The sequence below is a fragment of the Erythrolamprus reginae genome, chromosome 8, assembly GCF_031021105.1.
Source record: "Erythrolamprus reginae isolate rEryReg1 chromosome 8, rEryReg1.hap1, whole genome shotgun sequence".
Classification (NCBI taxonomy): domain Eukaryota; kingdom Metazoa; phylum Chordata; class Lepidosauria; order Squamata; family Dipsadidae; genus Erythrolamprus; species Erythrolamprus reginae.
Genome location: NC_091957.1, coordinates 28,032,130 through 28,053,028, shown reverse-complemented (window position 1 = coordinate 28,053,028; position 20,899 = coordinate 28,032,130). Strand labels below are relative to the sequence as shown.

Below are 20,899 nucleotides of genomic sequence, written 5' to 3'. Positions count from 1 at the left end.
TCCAAGGTGTCTTTAAAGCCACCCTGGGGGGTGGGGAGTGTCTACTAAATTTAGCCGCCTCTCTGCAGAAACAAACCGACACCTTCTTAAAATAGAATTGGTCATGATATGCCTATCTCTCACCAGTAAATAGGGGCCCACCCTCCCATTGCTCTCCATCTCTATCTGTGGAGATTCAATTGCCCCTAGAAAAAAAATTAAAATCCAAACCAAAGCAAAACTAGAAAGATATCAAGACACGCCATGGATTCCATGCTCGGTAAGTAATTCCAACATATAATGCAAATTCCCTGGCCCATATGTAGGACAAGAAAGAACAGATGGAAACTAATCAAAGAGAGAAACATAGAAACAGAAGATTGTCAGAAAAAGACCTCCTGGTCCATCTAGTCTGCCCTTATACTATTTCCTGTATTTTCAATTCAATTTCATTCAATGTATTAGATTTGTATGCCGTCCCTCTCTGAGGACTCGGGGCGGCTTTTATCTTAGGATGGATATATGATTTATCTTAGGATGGATATATGTTTATCCCAGGCCTGTTTAAATTCATTTACTTGTGGATTTACCAACCACAACCTCCGAGTCCACTGAGAGGGGCGGCATACAAATCTAATAAATTATTATTATTAATAATTATTATTATTATCTGCTGGAATTTTTTCCCCAAGCATCTACTACTCTTTTGGTAAAATAAGCAACCTGGAATTAAGAAGCAACCTGAAAAAGAAGCAACCTTCTTTTTTCCTAACACTGAGGACAATTAACCACTGGAACAGCTTGCCAGCAGAAATCACAGGCCTTCATCACTGAACAGTTTTAAGAAGAAACGAGGCATCCAGGCCTCAGTGAAGCCTGGGGTGTGAAAAAACAGCCAAACCAGAAGTTTGAAAAGGGCACTTCCAGTTTACCCGTTGGGCTGGGGGTTTTTGCACTCTGGATACTTTCAGGAAGCTTCTCTGAATCCTCCAGTGGAAAAAACAGCAGAACGGACAAACAGGAAGTGCGTTTTCCAAACTTCCTGTTTGTCCATTGGGCAGGTTTTTTGTACTCAGGGGCTTTAGGGAAGCTTTCCTGAAGTGTCCAGAAGGCAAAAAGGCCTTCCTGAGTCTGAAAAGCAGCTGGCTAGCGCATGCTGGAGCTGACATAGGGCAACATCTCGTGTGCCCTCTGGTATGGCTCCATGTGCCACCTGTGGCATGCATGCCATAGGTCTGCCATCATAGGTCTAGGGTTTCCAGCTGGAGCGGGCAAGGGGGAGGGGTTGGACTAGAAGACCTCCAAGGTCCCTTTCCAGCTCTTTTCTGATTCGGAGGCCGGACACCCTCAAAGCTAGAACAACTCAAAGAAGCAAGACAAGATCAGAAATGTCTAGAGACCTGGACCAGGGAATCAGTACACGACTGAACAAATAATGACATGAATGTCATCAATGACTTGGAGATCCTGGCTAAACACCTGTTGATCCTGGTGAAAAATGTATTAATGGCATCTTAGAACAAGGTCCCCTAGGAGGAGGACGTAAATTGGAACAAAAGGAGGTAGCATTGGTTGGATTATGTATACTGAAAATTTAAAAATGATTTATTGTAATAAAATTAAATAATGATGGTATTTCATTTTGTATATGTGATTGGAGTGAAAAATAAAAAAAAATTCTTTGCCAGTAAAATGGAATACAGTGGAGGTAGTAAGTTTATGCACTATTTATTATTATTATTATTATTGTTGTTGTTGTTGTTGTTGTTTTTTTAATTGTCCTTCCTTCTCTAGTACCTTAGTGTGATCCTCAATTACTTTTAAAATAGGAAATAATTAAATAGTATGTTTTTACCCATAAACACTTTAATTGTTTGAATCATTATCTAGAACTGAACTTTTATAGCAAGGAAAGAAAATTGAGCTACTTGCCTAATCTGTTATCATTCTGAACCTGGTGAGTTCAGTTCAAAACCTTAAAATGTGAAAGTGCTCTTCAACAAATCATGCTGTCTATAATTTGTCCTTTTGGTGGCTATTCAAATAATGTGACTTAATCCACTGAAAAAGAGTCGAAGCACCTTTTTGAAAAAGTATCTTGACCAGTAAGCCACCCCTATCCAGTCACATGAACTTTAAGCCCCCCCCCCATTACATGATTGTCAAGCCACTCCTATCTGGTCACATGACCATCAAGTTACACCCACAAAATAAGCCATGCCCAGTGTAAAAAATTTTGGCAGCCCATCATTGCTTACAAAATAAGAATAAATACATAGACACAGCATATTAGAAATCAAAGTTAAACTTAGACCAATTCAAAACCAAAAACCCATTAAAGAAACCCTTCGTCCTCCTGATCAGTTGCCAGCTAGTTTCTGATGCAGCAAAAGATTGAAATGAGACCAGAATTATTTCTTTTGGGAATAATAAAAGAACATATTAGAAAGGATATTTATTTATTTATTTATTCATTCATTCATTCATTTATTTATTTATTTAGTCAAACAATTATAGGTTGTTAATTTGTACAAATAAAACATTAGATAAGTAATGATAAAAATTAACAAAAGAAGACAATAGGACAGGGACGGTAGGCAAAGTGGTGCACTTATGCATGCCCCTTACACAAATTTATTATGTCATACAACAGATAGTAACAGCAGCGAGAATCACATTCGCACAAAATTGGGAAAAAAAGACAGGAACCCCTCAAACACTATGATTGGGGGGGGGGAAAGGTGTTGTCCTAAGATGAGTAAACTAACCATGGAATTGAAAGAGAGAGAGAAAGGAAAGAGGATACTATAAAATATGGGACAGATAGTATGATTGGCTCAAAAAGAAAGGTTAATTGACGTGTGTGAATTAAGATAAAAATGGAAGGTTAGAACAGAAAATGTGAGAAATGTAAGTTCAAATTTTAACGGTTATAAAATAGAGTATAATTATTAGTTAATAGTGTCTATAATGAATAAGCAAAGATTTTTTTAAAAATGTTTAAGCAGAAAACAACAGCCACAATTAGGAAAATGAAGAATTGAGAAGGAAATTATTGATGCTGTATTAGTGGAAATATTATTTTATGTACGTGTGATTTATACGTTTGTCTTTTAAGCTGTTTTGTTTTTAACTTGGAAAATTTCAATATAAATTATTTTTAAAACCTTTCATAATTAAAGGCTATTAAAGATTTTTAGATAAAAGAAATTTATACTAACTGATTAGGCGGATTGATTGAATACTATATTTCCATTAAGAACTGAATAAGAGTTTATTAAACCGATGGTGTTGATATGTAATGATAGAAATTAAGTAGATTTAATTGATATAATTTGGTTTTCTTTCTTTCCTTAGGAATGATATGATTATGATAATATCTTGTGAGATTTGGATGATAAAGTATGGATAATTAATATTTAAGATTAAATAACTTTTATTTTTGAAGGGCAATTAATATATGATAAGGGTAGATAAATTTTTAAGAGGTAAATAAGGATGTATGACAATTGAAAATAATCACTTTGGCCTAAATGTAATAAAATTTAATAGATAAGTGAAAGCAAATATATGAGATGTAATAGCAAATAGCATTGTACGTTCGTATAATGATATTGAAAAAGTTAATATGAAAGTTTTCCAGGTGATAAAAGTAAAGGAGGCAGCATATTGTTGGGTAATAAATACGAATATAAATGTAAATTCATTGTATTGTATTGAAGATTGAAGGCATATGATATTGCACTGTTTAAAAGTGAAGAAAAATAAAAAAACCTTTACCCACCCAAAAAATTTTTTTAAAAAAAATTAAAATCTGGTTTTAATTTGAGGCACAGCTACATCGCTTCTGTCTCTCTTACTTTTTTTGTGGGATGTGAAACATGGAGAAGAGCCTGGGCCTGTGTAAGATAGTCCACAAACCCTCCAAATTAGGAGAGCAACCTCGCTTGGCAGATTCCAATCCTGGGTGGTTGATTTTGCAACCTCCTGTCGGCTATGTCTGGCCTGGGTTCAAGCAGACGTGCCGGGGCTCACACGAAGACTGGACGGATGGACTCATCGGCCACGGGACTTCTCCCTGTGGCCATCACCTGACATGAAGATGGGATGAGACGTATGATTCTAGAAATGTTTCACAAGAAGAGTCCTCCACTCCTCTGCTCACGACAGAATATCTTATTCCACCAGACTTGGAAGAATGGAATAGAATGGAATTAGGAATTAGGAATAGAATTAGGAATTAGGAATAGAATTATGAATTAGGAATAGAATAGAATTAGGAATTAGGAATAAGGAATTAGGAATAGAATTAGGAATTAGGAATTAGAAACAGAATTAGGAATTAGGAATTAAGAATAGAATAGAATTATTAATTAGGAATAGAATAAGGAATAGAATTAGGAATTAGGAACTAGGAATTAAGAATAGAATTAGGAATAAGGAATAGAATTAGGAATTAGGAATAGAATAGAATAAGGAATAAGGAATAAGGAATAGAATAGAATTAGGAATTAAAAATTAGAAATTAGGAATAGAATAGGAATAAGATTAGGAATATAGAATAGAATAGAATTAGGAATTATTAGGAATAGAATAGAATAGAATAGAATTAGGATAAGATAGGACCCTGACCAAGGCAGGAGAAACTCGGGTAAGATTTTAGATGCCATTTTGTGCTCCGAAGCACAAAAGGTTTTGGCTTGCAAAACTTGCAAATCCTTGCAGTTCATCCCAATCTGGAGTTGTTCCAATTCCCAAAACTGCAGGGCACGTCATCTCCAAATCTCAACCTCCCTCACCCCACCCCAAAAGCTTTTCCTGTAAATCTCTCCCTGCTCATCTCAGATATTTTCCAACAGCCTAAAATCCATCCAATGCGGGAGGGGAGGGGTTGAAAACAACAGCAGGGTGAGGAGCAACAGCTGGGGCTTGGCTGACCCCTTGTGGCCGCCCCATCTAAGCGCAGGCAGAGCCTAAAACTCTTGGATGTCATGGGGAAAATTCCTGGCGCATCTCTGCCACTTTGTCTTCCTTCACCAACCCCGGCAGCGAAGGCATCTCAGAACCTGAGTGTAATTGCGAGAGGTCGGCTGGATGAAGAGGGAAGGTCTTGAACCTCTCTAGGGACCCCAGGAAGCCTTGTTCCCATCCAGCGGGTGAGCCCGGCTGCACCCCAGCGAGGATAGCGGGATGTTGTAGCGTTTGAGAAGCGATGGTGAGTTTCTCGCTGCCTGGACTCCTCTGGGTATCATCGCTAATCTGTTGGAATCGAAGAGAAAAAAAAAGATCCATGTTTTCACATTTCAAACCATTTCTGCAAAATTACAAAATTGTGACAAAATTAGTGGACCAGAGGAATGCTGTCATCGTACTTCAGTAAGGCTTTTGACAAAGTAGACCATAACCTACTACTAAATAAAGTAGAAAATGTGGGATGGACAGCAACACCTCCAGGTGGATTCAAAACTGGCTAACTAACCACACTCAAAGTGTAGTGCTCAATGGAACTGCATCTACATGGAGGGATGTATGCAGTGGAGGACCCCAAGGCTTTTCTTTTAGGCCCAGTATTCTTCAACATCTTCATCAATGACTTGTATGAGGAGATAGATGGGGAACTCATCAAATTTGCAGATGACACCAAACTGGCAGGAATAGCCAACACTCCAGAAGACAGGTGCAAAATACAGAAGGATCTTCAGAGACTTGAACAATGGGTGCTATCAAATAAAATTAAATTCTACGGTTAAAAAAGTAAGGTTCTACATTTAGGCAAGAAAAACCAAATGCACAGGTACAGTATAGGTGGTACCTTGCTCAACAGTAGCAACTGAGAAGGATCTTGGAGTCCTAGTGGACAACCATTTAAATATGAGCCAGCCATGTGTAGCAGCTGCCAAAAAAGCCAACCCGGTTCTAGGCTGCATTAACAGAGGGATAGAATCAAGATCACGTGAAGTGTTAATACCACTTTATAAGCCCTTGATAAGGCCACATTTGGAATACTGCATTCGGTTTTGGTCACCATAATGCAAAAAGGATGTCAAGACTCTAGAAAGAGTGCAGAGAAGAGCAACAAAGATGATTAGGGGACTGGAAGCTAAAACATATGAAGAACGATTGCAGGAACTGGGCAAGGCTAGTTTAATGAAAAGAAGGACCAGGGGAGACATGATAGCAATGTTCCAATATCTCAGCAGTTGCCACAAAGAAGAAGGAGTCAACCTATTCTCCAAAGCACCTGAGGGCAGGAGAAGAAGCAACGACTGGAAACTAAGCAAGGCAAGAAATAACTTAGAATTAAGGAGAAATTTCCTGACAGTCAGAACGATTGATCAGTTGGAACAGCTTGCCTCCAGAAGTTGTGAAGGCTCCAACACTGGAAGTTTTTAAGAAGATCTGTCTGAAGTTGTGTAGAGATTCCTGCCTAAGCAGGGGGTTGGACTAGAAGATCACCAAAGGTCCCTTCCAATTCTGTTGTTGTTGTTGTTGTTGTTGTTGTTGTTGTTGTTGTTATTATTATTATTATTATTATTATTATTATTATTATTATTATTATTATTATTAAAACCTGGACCGAAAATTTGGGATAACAGGGGTTAGAAGGGCCCTGGCTTTGTCGGAGTCAGACTGGATGACTTTGAAGATCCCTACCTTTTGTGAGTTTTTTTCTTTTTCGGGGGGGGGGTGTTATAAAATTTTCTTTATTTTTCTCCAACAAACACTAAAAACAACATGAGCAGTTAAAAAAAACACAGAATCAGTGCCTAAAATAATAATTGATATTTCTTTGATACGTTAAACATTCAAAGAAAAAAAATGCTAATAATGCTTTTAATATATACTTTTTATCCTCTTCTTTGCTAAATTAATTGAAATTAACTACACATGAGGCATATTTCATTTACAGATAGCAATATTATAAAAATCTAATCCCTTACATTCCCCTTTATTTTACCTATTTTCTATCTATAATAAAACATAAACATCTTAATATCTAATTTAATCCTTTCTTCTCTGTGTTAACTCCTTATTTGTTGCTGCCACCAATCCTTATTTCGTCATCCGGGTCTTCAATAAATTAAAATTAAATCATCATGTATTCCTTCAAAAATAATTTTAAAAAATACTTCTCAATTATTTTTAGTTCCCAACCATTCACAAAACTTTCCCCAGATCTTATAGTAATCACACTCTTCTTTATCTTTAAGTTTTAGTGACTCTTTTTCTAACGGCATACCTCTGGCCTGGAATCTGAGCTCTGCCCTGCCTTCTTTCTCCGAGACATCCCCGGGTTCCAGTGGCAAACGAGGCTGTCGTTTTGGACGCTGTAGTTCTTATTTCCCACCAACCAGTAAGTTTTCATTTTCCCTTTGCCCTCCAAAGGGAATGGGAGAGAGAGAGAGAGAGAGAGAGAGAGAGAGAGAGAGAGAGAGAGAGGTATTCAACCAATACCTTCACTGAACACGGCATAGAAGTCAAATGAATGAATGAATGAATGAATATAACACAGACAGCAAAACAAACAAACAAACCCTCTGTTGTGTGTTTTGAAACACCTACGATGAAGCGTTTAAAAAATGTAAACCGAGAAGCCGAGGGGTTAGGAGATTTCGACAAAAAACATTGGTCTGATTTGTTCAAGGATGAGATATTTTCTTTCCATGCTGGAGTTACTTTTGTGCTCTTTTTCATTTTTCATTTTATTTTTGTTTTCCTTTTAAGTCTTAAGACTCCATTGTTAAAATTATTAACTTTCACTTCATTTTAACAGCCCGGAGTTGTTGAAAATCAGGCGGCATGGAAGTTATTGTTATTAATTTGGAAGTGGTATCGGGCAGGAAAACCCAAAGGTGATTTTCAAAAGGCCAACTGGTCTTTCTCCTTGTTGTTTTTCTTGAAAACATTTCGCTTCTTATCCAAGAAGCTGAAGAGATTGACTCTATTTTTAGTTATTTTCTATTGCATTGCATTCTATTCTAGTCTATTCTATTCTGTGCTATGCTATGCTATTCTATGCTATGCTATGCTATTCCATTCCATTCCATTCTATTCCATATTCTATTCTATTCCATTCCATTCTACATTTTATTTATTCTATATTCTATTCTATTTCTGAATTATTCTATTCTATTCCATTCCATTCTTATTCCATTCTATATTCTATTCTATTCTATTTATTCTATATTCTGTTCCATTCTATTTCTGAATTATTCTATTCTATTCCTGAATTGTTCTCTTCTCTTCTATTCTCCATTAATAAAGGAATCTTTGTGTGAACTTCAAAGGCTTTGAGAAGCTGGCTCAGAACAAGAAAATCACATTTTTTTAAAGAAACCCCAAAGAATAACCCAAAATACAAACCTTCACCTCAATTTCTCCTCTGAGCTCAATTTCGTAGGCATCGTCTTCAACTAGAGCCTGGTAGGTGGCTGAACTGATATGTATTTTCTGTGCTGGGGAGGAATAATAAAAACACTCTTTTAAAAAGGTGCCTTTCTGCTCCATGTCAACAGAGAAGAATGCAAGCCATGTATGCATCCACATAAATTTAGACCCCAAGTTTGAGACTTGCATTAAAAAAAACCCCCAAAACATCAGGAATTTTGTCCAGGAGTGGTACTCTTCCCAGGGTGGGTTTCTCCAAGAAAGCAGGGATGTTGGTTTAGAGAAAACTCTGGATCTGTTTCTCTTTCTTTGTTAAACCACAAACGATAACTCCTGCAAAGAACACTCACACAAACCTCCCCTTTATGCATGCTGCAGAATTTTCTATTACTCTCAGCTGTGATCAAGATCTCCTCCTGCACCTGTGCAATGTTCCTGTCTCCCCCTAATCCTTCACACACGCACATTCAGGATTGGATCATTAATCACCCCCTCCTCATCTGACCCAGACAAGGCCCTAGCTGGGGATTCCATTGGCATTGCAGGGGCTTCTACCTCTATCTCTCCAGTACCTTCAGCACCCATTTCTCCTTCCCCCTCACTGTCTGAATCCCCTGATAGCCACACAGGTCTCCGATGCTTGGACGGATCCGGCTCCTCTGGCTCAAAATTAGATTAGATTAGATTAGATTAGATTTGTATGCCGCCTCTCTCTGGAGACTCGGAGCAGCTCACAACAGCAAAACACAGTACAAATCCAATGATTAAAATAACCAGTTAAAACCCTTAATATAAAAAACAGTCATATATTCCAGACAAACCATACATAAAACGGAATGGCCCAGGGGAATCAATTTCCCCATGCCTGACGGCAAAGGTGGGTTTTAAGGAGTTTGCGAAAGGCAAGGAGGGTGGGGGCAGTCCTGATCTCCAGGGGGAGTTAATTCCAGAGGGTTGGGGCCGCCACAGAGGGGGCTCTTCCCCTGAGTCCCGCCAGACGACATTGTTTCATCGACGGGACCCAGAGAAGGCCAACTCTGTGGGACATAATCGGGTGCTGGGATTCGTGGGGCCGAAGGCGGTCCCGGAGGTATTCTGGTCTGATGCCATGAAGGGCTTTATAGGTCATAACCAACACTTTGAATTGTGAGCGGAAACCAATCGGCAACCAATGCAAAATCTGTTATCAGAGGAGCTGGCTGTGATCCAACCACAACATAGAATATTATCAAAGATGGAACCTGTTCTGCCAGCGGTTGGGAAAAAAAGGAGTGGAGAATAAGAATACAATACTGCTAAGCAAATAAAATAACACAGGCAACACAATGTTTATTGTTCTGTCGGGCTCTCTGGTAGAATCCTCTCAAAAATTCACAAGTACAAATTTCACACACACACACGTTTGAAAATTCAAAACAATGTTCTTTATAATGAAAATTCACTTAAACTAAGCCCTCTTTTGGTATAGCATTGAGTACTCATCTCCAAACAAACTGGTAATTTATACAAGTCCCTTATCAGTCCTGTGATACTTAGCTTGCAGCTGTGAGGCAATTCAAAGTCCTTCTTTCACAAAGTGAAACACACTTTGCTCTGGTTTAGTTTCAAAGCGGGGGGAAATCAGCACACAAAAAGTCAGTCAGTAAAGCAGTCACGAAACACAACGATCAGATAATCCTCCACAATGACCAAACCCACAGGCTGCTATTTATAGCAGCCTCACTAATTACTACAGCCCCACCCAACCACAGGTGGCCTCATTTTCTTTGATAATAATCTCTCAGTTGTTGTTGCCTATGCATCGCTCTCCGCATGCGTGGCTGTATCATTAACTCTTGTTCTGAATCCAAGGAGGAGCTAGATAATTGATCTCCTTCTGAGCTGTCTGCCCCACTCTCCTCCTCCCTGTCACTCATGTCTTCTTGGTCAGCGGAGCCTTCATCTTCAGATTCCACCGGGGGCAAACCAGGCCTACAGCATGTGGATGTCTCCCTCACATCCACAGTCCTTGGGGCAGGAGCTGGGCCAGAGCTAACCACAACAGTTTATTAAGCACTAACAAAATGCAAACAATAGAAAATCAATAAAACTCCCCCCCCCCCCAAATGTATATTTACTCACGTAGACTGCTCGATTCCATGCGAGAGGCTATGTTCACTGTGTCACCAAAGAGACAGTACCGGGGCATTTTGTGCCCAACAATGCCGGCCACACAGGGCCCTGCAGGAAAGGTAGGGGTGGGGGGGAAGGAAGGCCGTATGCATTTTTAAAGAAATTCCTGTATGTATGGTTTTGTGATCAGAATCGTGGAATGTTACCTGTATAAATTTGAAGGACATCCTGAGACCATCTAGCCCAACCCCTCCTCTCTGCAAGAATCTTTCGGCTGTGGCAAGGGGGGCGTTTGCCCAGGTCCACCTGGTGCACCAATTGCAGCCCTATTTGGACAGCGAGTCTCTACTCACAGTCACTCATGCCTTTATCACCTCGAGGTTTGACTACTGCAATGCTCTCTACATGGGGGTAACTTTGAAGACTGTTCGGAAACCACAAGTCGTCCAAAATGGAGCCGTGCGAGCAGTCATGGGCCTCCCTAGACACGCCTATGTTACTCCAACATGACCGATTGGTTCCCGGACACAATTCAAAGTGTTGGTAATGACTTATAAAGCCCTACATGGTATCAGACCACATTATTTGCGGGACCGCCTTCTGCCGCATGAGTCCCAGTGACTGGTGAGGTCCACAGTGTCGGCCTTCTCCAGGTCCCGTCAGCCAGACAATGTCCGTGGTGGGGCCGAGGGGAAGAGCCTTCTCTGTGGGGGGCCCAGCCCTCTGGAACCAGCTCCCCTCGGAGATTTGCACCGCCCCCACCCTTCTCACCCCCCGCAAGAGTCTGAAGACTCATTTATGCCGCCAGGGTCATTAGACTCTAGACCCCTGGCCGACGAGTGTAGGTATGTTTGTTGTTTGAATGGAAATAAGTGATTTTTAAATGTTATTAGGTTTTTTTAAAGTAATTAATTAAATTGATTGGATTTTTAGATATTATACTATACAGTGATCCCCCGATTATCGCGAGGGTTCCGTTCCAAGACCCCTCGCGATAATCGATATTTCGGGATGTAGTGGTGCGGAAGTAAAAACACCATCTGCGCATGCGCGCCCCTTTTTCCATGGCCGCACATGCGCAGATGGTGGAGTTTGCGTGTGGGCGGCGGGGAAGACCCGGGGAAGACCCAGGGAAGGTTCCTTCGGCCGCCCACCAGCTGATCTGCTCGGCAGCGCGGCAGCAGCGAGGAGCCGAAGATGGGGTTTCCCCGTTGCCCAAGCAACGGGGAAACCCCATCTTCGGCTCCTCGCTGCTGCCGTGCTGCTGAGTAGATCAGCTGGTGGGCGGCCGAAGGAACCTTCCCTGGGTGCCGCCCACCGCTCGAGAGCAAGAGGGGGAGAGATAGAGAAAGAGAGAAAAGGAAAGAAAGAGATGAGAGAGGGAGGAAGAGAGTGTGAGAGAGGAAGAAGCAAGATAGAGAAAGAGAGAGAGAAAGAAAGATGAGAAAGGAAGGAAGTGACGTCATCGGGTGGAAAAATCGCGATATAGCGTTTCGCAATGATCGAGATCGCGAAACTCGGGGGATCACTGTATATTGTCTTTTGATATGTTATAAGCCGTCCCAAGTTATTTATTGGATTTCTATGCTGCCCTTCTCCAAAGACTCAGGGCAGCTTACAACATATGTTAAGAAACAATAAAATACAATGAGAAATCCAATTAATTAACTAATAACTAAGATAAAATCCCTAATATTTTAAAAATCAATCATACACATTTAGACCTCAGTCTTACATAACATCCATCGGCCAGGGGGGCTGAGATCTAATTGCCCCAAGCCTGGCGACATAAATGAATCTTCAGACTCTTGCGGAAGACCAGGAGGGTGGGGGCAGTGCAAATCTCAGGGGGGGGAGGTGATTCCAGAGGGCCGGCAGCCCCACAGAGAAGGCTCTTCCTCTTCCTTGGTCCCGTCAAGCAACATTGTCTAGTTGATGGGACCTGAAGGAGTTGGAGTTGGAGTTTAATTGGATTTGTATACCACCCCTCTTCCATAACAATTCATTCAACAATCATACTAGAAACATTCATTGGTCAGGGGGGAAGGCAAAGATGGAGGCAAATATGAGTTTTTAAACTCTTTCGGAAGGTAAGGAGGGTGGGGGCACTGCGAATCTCTGGGGGGAACTGATTCTAGAGGGCCGGCCCCCCCACAGAGAAGGCTCTTCCCCTAGGTCCTGCCAGCCAATATTGTTTAGTTGACGGGACCCTAAGGAGACCAACTCTGTGGGAGCTCACCGGTCGCTGAGATTCGTGCGGCAGAAGGCAATCTCGGAGATAGTCTGGTCCGATGCCATGTAGGGCTTTATAGGTCATAACCAACACTTTGAATGGTGTCTGGAAACAGATCGGCAGCCAATGCAGAAGACTCACTCTGTAGGACCTAACTGGTCACTGGGATTCATACGGCAGATGGTTGTCCCGCAGATAGCTGAAATTCCGCCCTTGCGAGCATCCTTATGTGAAATATCGCTTCGGGCCACATGCACAGAAGTGAAATGTTGTGGGGGCGCATGCACACATGTCGGTCACACGTGTGCCCACACCGGCCTCAGGATCCCGTAGTGGTAGGAAAAAGTAAGGGGAGCCGTTTGCTGCTCCTGTCCCGCCCCTATGTGCATGCAGCTGACATGTGATGAGTACCATGTTCCCTTCCTGGCTGCCATGCTGCTATGCTCTCCGCAGCATGTAAAGCCCGAGGTGTACAAAAAAAGGGTTGGCTCACCTGTATGAATCCCGGCCCGTAACTGCAGCTTACTAGTTGGCAGGTGGGGAATCGCAACCTGTCGGACTGCCGCTACCAGATCCAGGGCCATCTTGGCAATCTCGTGGGCGTGCCTGGTGCCATTCCTCTCGGGCAGACCACTCACGACCATGTAGGCATCCCCGATGGTTTCCACCTTGTGGCCCCAAGGAAAATTGAGACCGATCATGGTTGACTCGCTATGCTCACAAAAGGAAAGGGGGAGGTGGGCATGGAAATGTAAGGGTGGTTTGGGAGGGAAATTTGCAATGCCGGTTGGCCAACTGGAAGAGCTGAGACAGACTCAACATCCCAAGATCAACTGTCCGAAGCAGACATTGTCAACGTGTTCTGCCTCCAGTTACGAATGTAACAAACACACCGTTTGAACAAACTTAATTTAAACAATGAACCACTGCTAATAACTGGCTTAGCAATAGCGATGCACACAAATCAAAAAGCAATCCTTCCTTGCAAAATATCAGCTGCTAATTAACCTTCATTAGCAGCTGGTGTAAGTTCCAACAGTCTTTACTCAAAGCAATGCAATTAGCTCTTGCTATTTCACATAGTTTCCAAAGGCTTGGCAAAATGCCCAGGAGTCATCCATGGTAAGAAATCCAAAGCAGCGAAACAAGGATTCACAAGATACTAAAGAAAGATGCACGAGTTAAAAATGTTGTTTCCTGCAGCCTTTCAGCTGCCTCTGCTGTTCCTAAGTAGACTGGGGGAGTGGCCAATAGCCCCCCGTCTTACTCCCAAGGAGACCTCCTCTGAAGTAACCATTCCTGTCTCTTGGCAACTCTGCGAACTCTTGCATCAAGAAGAGGAGAAGCCTCTTCTTCCTCATCTCTGATGTGAGGTGCCGGAGGTTCCGAAGGCCCTAGCTGAGCTTCTGCCTCTGGCACCGAGTCCTTGCCATCCTCCCCACTATCCGACTCGGGTGCCAGCTGCACAGGCCACTGTCACATTACCAAGTCGGTCGCCTCTTGAACGGGATCCGTTATCAGCTGCACTGGCTGCTGGGAGGCCACAATACAACCCCGAAGTTTTACTTTCTCTGGAGAAGTTCTTCTGCTGACAACTGACACAGCCTGGAGCAAAGGGGCTGGGAAGACCCTAGGGATAGCTGGGGTATTGTAGCCGAAATAAAATTCTTTTCCCTGGGAATCAAGGATGTTAGTTCAGGTGTTCAAAAGGTGAGGTCACCTATCAACTGAACTATGAGAGTTATCCGAAAAGTAAGATTACAAGGCACGTAGCTCTTGCGGTTAATGTTCACGGCGGAAGTTGGTATTACTATTGTGTAGCGGGAAGCCAGCGGAAGAGAACGAGCAGCGCCAGTGGTCAGCAGAGAATAAAAAGTATATATTAAAAGCACTGTTAGGATTTTTTTTTCCTGAATGTTTAACATAAGAAAGAAATATCATTTATTATTACTTTAGGCACTGCTTCTGTGTTTTTTTACTGCTTATGTTGTTTTCACTGAAGAATAAAGAAAATTTTATACCCAACTGGTGTTGCAGGGAAGCTTAGAGATGAGCATCCTCATTCTGTTTCTCTCCAAGTGTGAAGTGCGCGCTGTAATACACTACCTGAATGCTAAGGACATGAACGCTGCTGTGATGGGTGCCCAAGATGCTGACTGAAGCACATGAAATCGACAGTCAGTGCCGTCCGAGAATTTCTGGACCATTTCGAGATTGAAGCCGAGGCTTTTCTCAACTGTATAGTGACAGGAGATGAAACTTGAGCTCATCACCAGACTCCAGAGGGCAAACGTCAATCAATGCAGTGGTGCCGTACCCATTCTCCTTCAGCCCCAAAATTCAAATCTCAGCAATTGTTGAGAAAAACCTTGGGCACCCATTGTGCACAAATCTTGGGCACCCATCGCAGCAGTGTTCATGTCTGTCTCGCTTAGCGGTGGAAATTTGGGGGTCCATTGTGGCCAGAAGACCAGGACTACTATCTTTATATGCTTTTGTAGAGTTTTTTCCTTTTAAAGGGACCACTGTTCTTGGACCAGACTGTGTGGCTCAGCCAACAGGGAGCAAATCCCCCCCCCTGTGCCCATTTCCTTGCTGTCCTTCCCCTCAGGGGGAAGAAGGTGGGCTGACCTTGTAGACGTCATAGGAATCAATCCTGGTGTCGAAACACATGTAGAGGTTGTTGAGCATTTCCACCACCTGCAGCGGGGTGCACGAAGCAGCAATGGTGGTGAAACCCACAATGTCTGAAAAGAAGATGGTCACCTGAGAGGAGAAGGAAGAGGAGGAGGAAGAAGCTGTGAGGACGCAGTGGTTTTGAATGCAGGATTGCAGGCTGACTTTGCCCACTGACAACAGTTTGATCCTGACCGGCTCAAGGTTGACTCAGCCTTCCATCCTTCTGAGGTCGGTAAAAAGTGTTTTTCATAGGAAAGTGAACCCAAGAACAAGGGGCACAATCTGAGGTTAGTTGTGGGAAAGATCAGAAGCAACGTGAGAAAATATTATTTGACTGAAAGAATAGTAGATGTTTGGAACAAACTTCCAGCAGATGTGGTTGGTCAATCTACAGGAACATTGTTGGGGTGGGGTGGGGGGTAAGAGGCTGGCTCTGTAAACTGCTTAGAGAGAGCTGTAAAACACTGTGAAGCAGTATATTGCTGGCAGGCCTGAGGCAGTTAACCAATAGCACTCAGCTGTAGCCAGAAGTGATGAATGATGGGTGGATGAATGTTTTTTTTAATATTGGGGTTTTAATTATTGTATATTGTTTTATTGCTTTGCACCATCCAGAGTCCATTAGGAGTTGGATGGCATATAATAATAATAGAATATAAATTGAATAAATTAAATTATATTAGACTAAGAGCTATTGCTATCTTCCTTCCATCCTTCTTCCTGTTGTGGTTAGCTCTGGCCCAGCTCCTGCCCCAAGGAATATGGAGGTTGATGTGAGGGAGACATCCACATGCCGCAGGCCTGTTTTGCTCCCAGTGGAATCTGCCGACGAAGTCTCCTCTGACTAAGGAAGCGTGAGGGACAGGGAAGAGGAGAGTTTGGCAGACAGTCCAGGAGGAGATCAGTCATCTGTATCATCCCTGGATTCTGAACAAGAATTAATAACATATCCACGCATGCGTAGAGTGATGCATAGGAGACAACAACTGAAGGATTATTACAAGAGAAAATGAGGCCACCTGTGGTTGGGTGGGGCTGCTGTAATTAGTGCTACAGATAAAAGTGCAGCCTGGTGTTTTAGCCTCATGGCAGTTTATCTGATTCATTGTTTCGTCAAGATTGTGGTTTTTTCTTCAGGATTGTGTGTGTGGACTGTCCGGACTTTAGAATTGGACTCAATTTCCCAGTTATTGGGTGAGCAATTGGACTGCATTTAACCTGTGCCTTGTGTGTACCAGAAAATCCCTTTGACATTTAAAAAGGGAGCTGTTTCTGTTTTTCTGTTTATAAAAACTTTTGGGTTTTCCTTTTATCATGTGGTGTGTGCCTTCCTGGACTAATTACCCTGTAATTAGGGGCAGCTGAGACACACCGGCAGAACACTTCCCTTCCCTTCCTTCCTTTCTTCTTTCCTCCCTCCCTCCCTTCCCTTCCTTCCCTCCCCCTCCCTCCCTCCCTTCCCTTTCTTCCTTCCCTCCTTCCTTCCTTCCTCCCTTCCCTCCCTCCCTTCCCTCCCCCCCCTCCCTCCCTCCCTTCCTTCCACCAGCCACCCAGCCATGCCCCAGTTCCTAAAACTTTTCATTGTATGTTTTAGCCTCCCATACCCTAATCATCCTGGTTGCTCTCCTCTGTGCTCTTTCTAGAATCTCAACATCTTTTTTTTTTACACTATGGTGATCAAAACTGGATGCTGTGCACTAGGTGTGGCCTTAGCAAGGCTTTAAGTTAAAAGTGGTTCTCAAGTTGGGAGTCGGGACTCCTTTGGGGGTCGAATTACCATTTCACAGGGGTGGCCTAAGACCATGGGAAAAGACAAATGTCCCATGATGTTAGGAACTAAATATTCTATTCTGGCGCCTTGGAACATATTTTTACAATCCAGCCAATCAGGCGTTTACGGTGGGGGTCTCCCTCTGACCTTTCTGCCAATCAGCTTAAAGCTCTGTTGGGAGATGTGGCGCTAGACTTATGATTGGGGGTCACCACAACATGAGGATCTGTATTAAGGGTTTGCAGCATTAGAAAAGTTGAGAACCACTGCTAGTGGCATTAGTACCTCCCTTGATCTTGATTCTATCCCTCTGTTAATGCAACAGTCCTTACTTATCTACCCTGGTACAATGAGGACTCTGTAAACTGCTTAGTAAACTGTAAACAAGCAACCTCATTAGCTTTCTAAAAGGATGTCTGCTGGCTTTATTGTTATATAGAATAGAATAGAATAGAATAGTACAGAACATTTTTCATTACAGTAGAATAGAATAGCAGAGTTGCAAGGGACCTTGGAGGTCTTCTAGTCCAACCTGCTATACCACTTCAGACAAATGGTTATCCAATATTTTCTTTAAAACTTCCAGTGTTGGAGCATTCACAACTTCTGGAAGCAAACCGTTCCACTGATAAATTTTTCTAACTGTCAGGAAATTTCTCCTTAATTCTAAGTAGCTTCTCTCCTTGTTTAGTTTCCACCCATTGCTTCTTGTTCTACCCTCAGGTGCTTTGGAGAATAGTTTGACTCCCTCTTCATTGTGGCAACCCCTGAGATATTGGAAAACTGCTATCACGTCTCCCCTAGTCCTTTTCGTTAGAACTAGACATATCCAGTTCCTGTAACCATTCTTCATATGTTTTAGCCTCCTCTAATAATCTTGGTTGCTCTTTTCTGCACTTTTTCTAGAGTGTCAACATCCTTTTTGCATCGTGGCGACCAAAACTGAATACAGTATTCCAAGTGTGGCCTTACCAAAGCCTTATAAAGTGTTACTAACACTTTGCGTGATCTTGATTCTATCCCTCTGTTGATGCAGCCTAGGAGTGTGTTGGCTTTTTTTGACAGCTGCTGCACACTGCTGGCTCATATCACAAGAACCTTATTTTTCTTCTCATGCTCCCACTTCTGCTTGAGAAACTAGCAAATTTGGCTCTTCTATGACATCTGTCCATCCATCACCCTGGGGGGGAACTACTGACCCCCTCAGAGAGGGTTCGCAACTTGGGCATCCTCCTCGATCCACAACTGACATTGGAACATCATCTTTCGGCTGTGGCGAGGAGGGCGTTTGCCCAGGTTCCCCTGGTGCACCAGTTGCGGCCCTATTTGGACAGGGAGTCATTGCTCACAGTCGCTCATGTCTTCATCACCTCAAGGTTCGATTACTGCAACACTCTCTACATGGGGCTACCTTTGAAAAGTGTTCGGAAACTTCAGATTGTGCAGAACGCGGCCGCGAGAGCCATCGTGGGGCTTCCCAGATTCGCCCACCTTTCTACAACACTCCGTGGCCTGCATTGCCTACCCCTGCCCTAGCTGGATTTTGTCCGCAGCTTGATGTTCTGTTTTTCATTTTCCCATTATTTCCAGATGGTTTCTGATACCATATACCTCCTCCATCTGTACATACCATAATTGATCAATTAGGGAATGATGACAGCACTCAAGGAAATGCAGACTTATTAGACAGGGGGGATTAATTAAGGGGGGGGGTGTCCCTCTCAATATGTGTGGGGAACAGCTGAGGACCGATAAGCAAATGCAAAAAAAAAAAGTGAGCAACAAAGAGTCAATAATTATATCACCGTTTAAATGTTCTTTGATTGTGAGCCAAACTGATACAAAGAGCATCATTATTTTATATACTTTCCTAGGTAGAACTCGGGATGGAGGGCACAAGGGAGTTTGATGCTTTCAGTATAAGTTCCAAATCCACATCAGGATAATATTTGTGGGCTTTCATTTGCACCCCTTACTGATCCTGCTTTTTTTGCACAACAGAATTGTGCAGCGATCAACGGTGATCTGATCCGATGTTGCCTTACCTGGTCGTAATTTTCTGCCTCTACGTGCTTGTGTTTCCGTAGCTGCTTGGCCACGGATTTGGGCAACATTTTATGAAGAAGGTCTTCAGCTAGGTGCCTTTCCTGTTTCAGGTCCTCAGTTCGTTCCTTGAGGGTCCTGGCATAATTCTGGATCCATTCGGTCATCTCTCTGAAGGAAAAAAAGACAGCCGGGTAGATAAGAATGATGACCACCAAGAGGCTGATTTTGAGGCTAACCAGGGAGATGATCTCCTTAGATTTCTTCTGCAGCTGCTCCTGCCTTTTCTGAAGCGAACAATTCTGGAGTTCATGAATCAAAGGAAGGGACCATGATTGAAATCCCGAAGGAGCGACCGTGTGGAGTCCTTCATGATGGGTGGCTGGGATGGAGAAGTTGAAATGCTCAATCCAACACTCTTGGGTGCTTTCAGAGATCAAAACAGAAGAAGTAAGAAGAGCAGAAAGCCGGCGCCACAATGCTTGGACCTCTTCGAGGCTCAGGGACATTTCTGAAGCTTGTAGCACAGCCTCTTTGGTTCTCAAGAGAAATCTTAGAAAGACGGCATCAAACCACCCTGGATTTGACCTCATCTTTTGGTCATTTGCCTCATCGAAGTACTGAAGGATCTCCAAGATTCTTGCAATTGTTTTGAGCGGAAGGAAAGGCATCCCAGCTGGGTCAGTGCTGTTTAACCTCTCCCGGATCGAGTTGATGTAAGTTGGGCAGCAGAAATGATGGTCATTTTTGCACCAGGATTCTCTGCAGAGTGCAACCAAGCCTTTGAGCATCTCATCTGTCCAAGAGGGGTTCTCTACCGCCATCTTCCTTCCTCCTCCTCCTCCTTGCCAATATGCTTCTTGGACAAGGAGGTTGTAAACCGAGAGTGCCAGGAAACTCCGGCACGAAGAGAGATTGCTGGCGGCCTTCTCAACATGCCTCCAAGACTCCAGAAGTTGGCTTAGATCCAAGGCAGTGCTTCCCAGCAAGGTGAACATGGAGATCAAGCAGACAGCCAAGATCCGTCTCACCGTCTTGCTGGTGTGGCAGTCCAACGGTAAGGAAGAACATCTGGAGGGAAGGCAAAGGAAACCAGTTAAGTAAGTAAGCTTCCCGCATTCCTATTCTACCAGTTAGCCTGGATCCTCCTAATAATATTTCAACAGGATTGCAGAATGAGGTTAACAAAAATTACCATATTTTGGAGTATAAGACGCACCAGAATATAAGACGCACCTTTGAGGAGGAAAATAGGGAAAAAGGAAATACGGAAAAGAATCTGCTTACCAGGTATTCATCTGGCTAGCGTCCTTAGTCTGGTCAACTTTAGCACATTATTTTATCCCCTGGTTAGGGCTTTTAAAAAAACTTTATTCAGAGAAAGTAACAATGAAAGAGCTTGCAAGTCACTAAGAGCTGGGAACATAATTAGCACCTGGAAAGAAACATTCAGAGCAAGGAGAGCAATGGAAAAAACCCTGCAAAGACTTAGGGCTTGGAAAACTTTCTTCTCAGAGAGTAACAATAAAAAAGTTTGCAAGCCGGTAACAGCTGGGAACATTGTTAGCACCTGGTTAGAGCTGGAAAGAAACATTAAGAGCAAGTAGAGAATTTTAAAAAAACCTAAAAGGGCAGGGTTTGGAAAACATTATTTGCAGAGAGTAACAATGAAAGGGCTTGCTTCTTCTTCCTCT

General features: G+C 42.8%; 2 protein-coding genes across 3 annotated transcripts in view; one reads left to right on the top strand and one right to left on the bottom strand.

Annotated features, from left to right (window-relative positions):
- Window positions 1-20,899, top strand: part of CLCN6 (chloride voltage-gated channel 6) — a 164,519-nt gene that overhangs the window by 132,812 nt on the left and 10,808 nt on the right. The window contains exon 23 of one of the 2 annotated variants that reach the window (XM_070759493.1): window positions 3,337-3,702. The exons of the other annotated variant lie outside the window; for it this stretch is intronic. Within the exon in view, the coding sequence (XP_070615594.1) occupies window positions 3,337-3,342 (6 nt within the window). The 3' untranslated portion in view covers window positions 3,343-3,702. Of the gene's footprint in view, window positions 1-3,336; window positions 3,703-20,899 lie in introns of those variants that run through there. 2 annotated transcript variants of the gene reach the window in all.
- LOC139171313 (uncharacterized) lies at window positions 4,969-20,029 on the bottom strand. Its single transcript, XM_070759420.1, has 7 exons — window positions 19,208-20,029; window positions 15,344-15,478; window positions 13,206-13,380; window positions 10,489-10,587; window positions 8,344-8,435; window positions 7,220-7,357; window positions 4,969-5,238 (listed from the first exon to the last, which is right to left on the bottom strand). Exons 1-7 carry the CDS (start codon window positions 20,027-20,029, stop codon window positions 4,969-4,971), a joined length of 1,731 nt encoding a protein of 576 aa, XP_070615521.1.

Coding starts and splice junctions, on each gene's coding strand:
- LOC139171313 (XM_070759420.1), bottom strand. CDS start 20,029: ATGGCGGTAGAGAACCCCTCTTGGACAGATGAGATGCTCAAAGGCTTG. Junction 10,588..13,205: donor ACGGGCCGGGATTCATACAG/GTGAGCCAACCC, acceptor CCTTTCCTGCAG/GGCCCTGTGTGGCCGGCATT. Junction 8,436..10,488: donor CATGGAATCGAGCAGTCTAC/GTGAGTAAATAT, acceptor ATTCCTCCCCAG/CACAGAAAATACATATCAGT.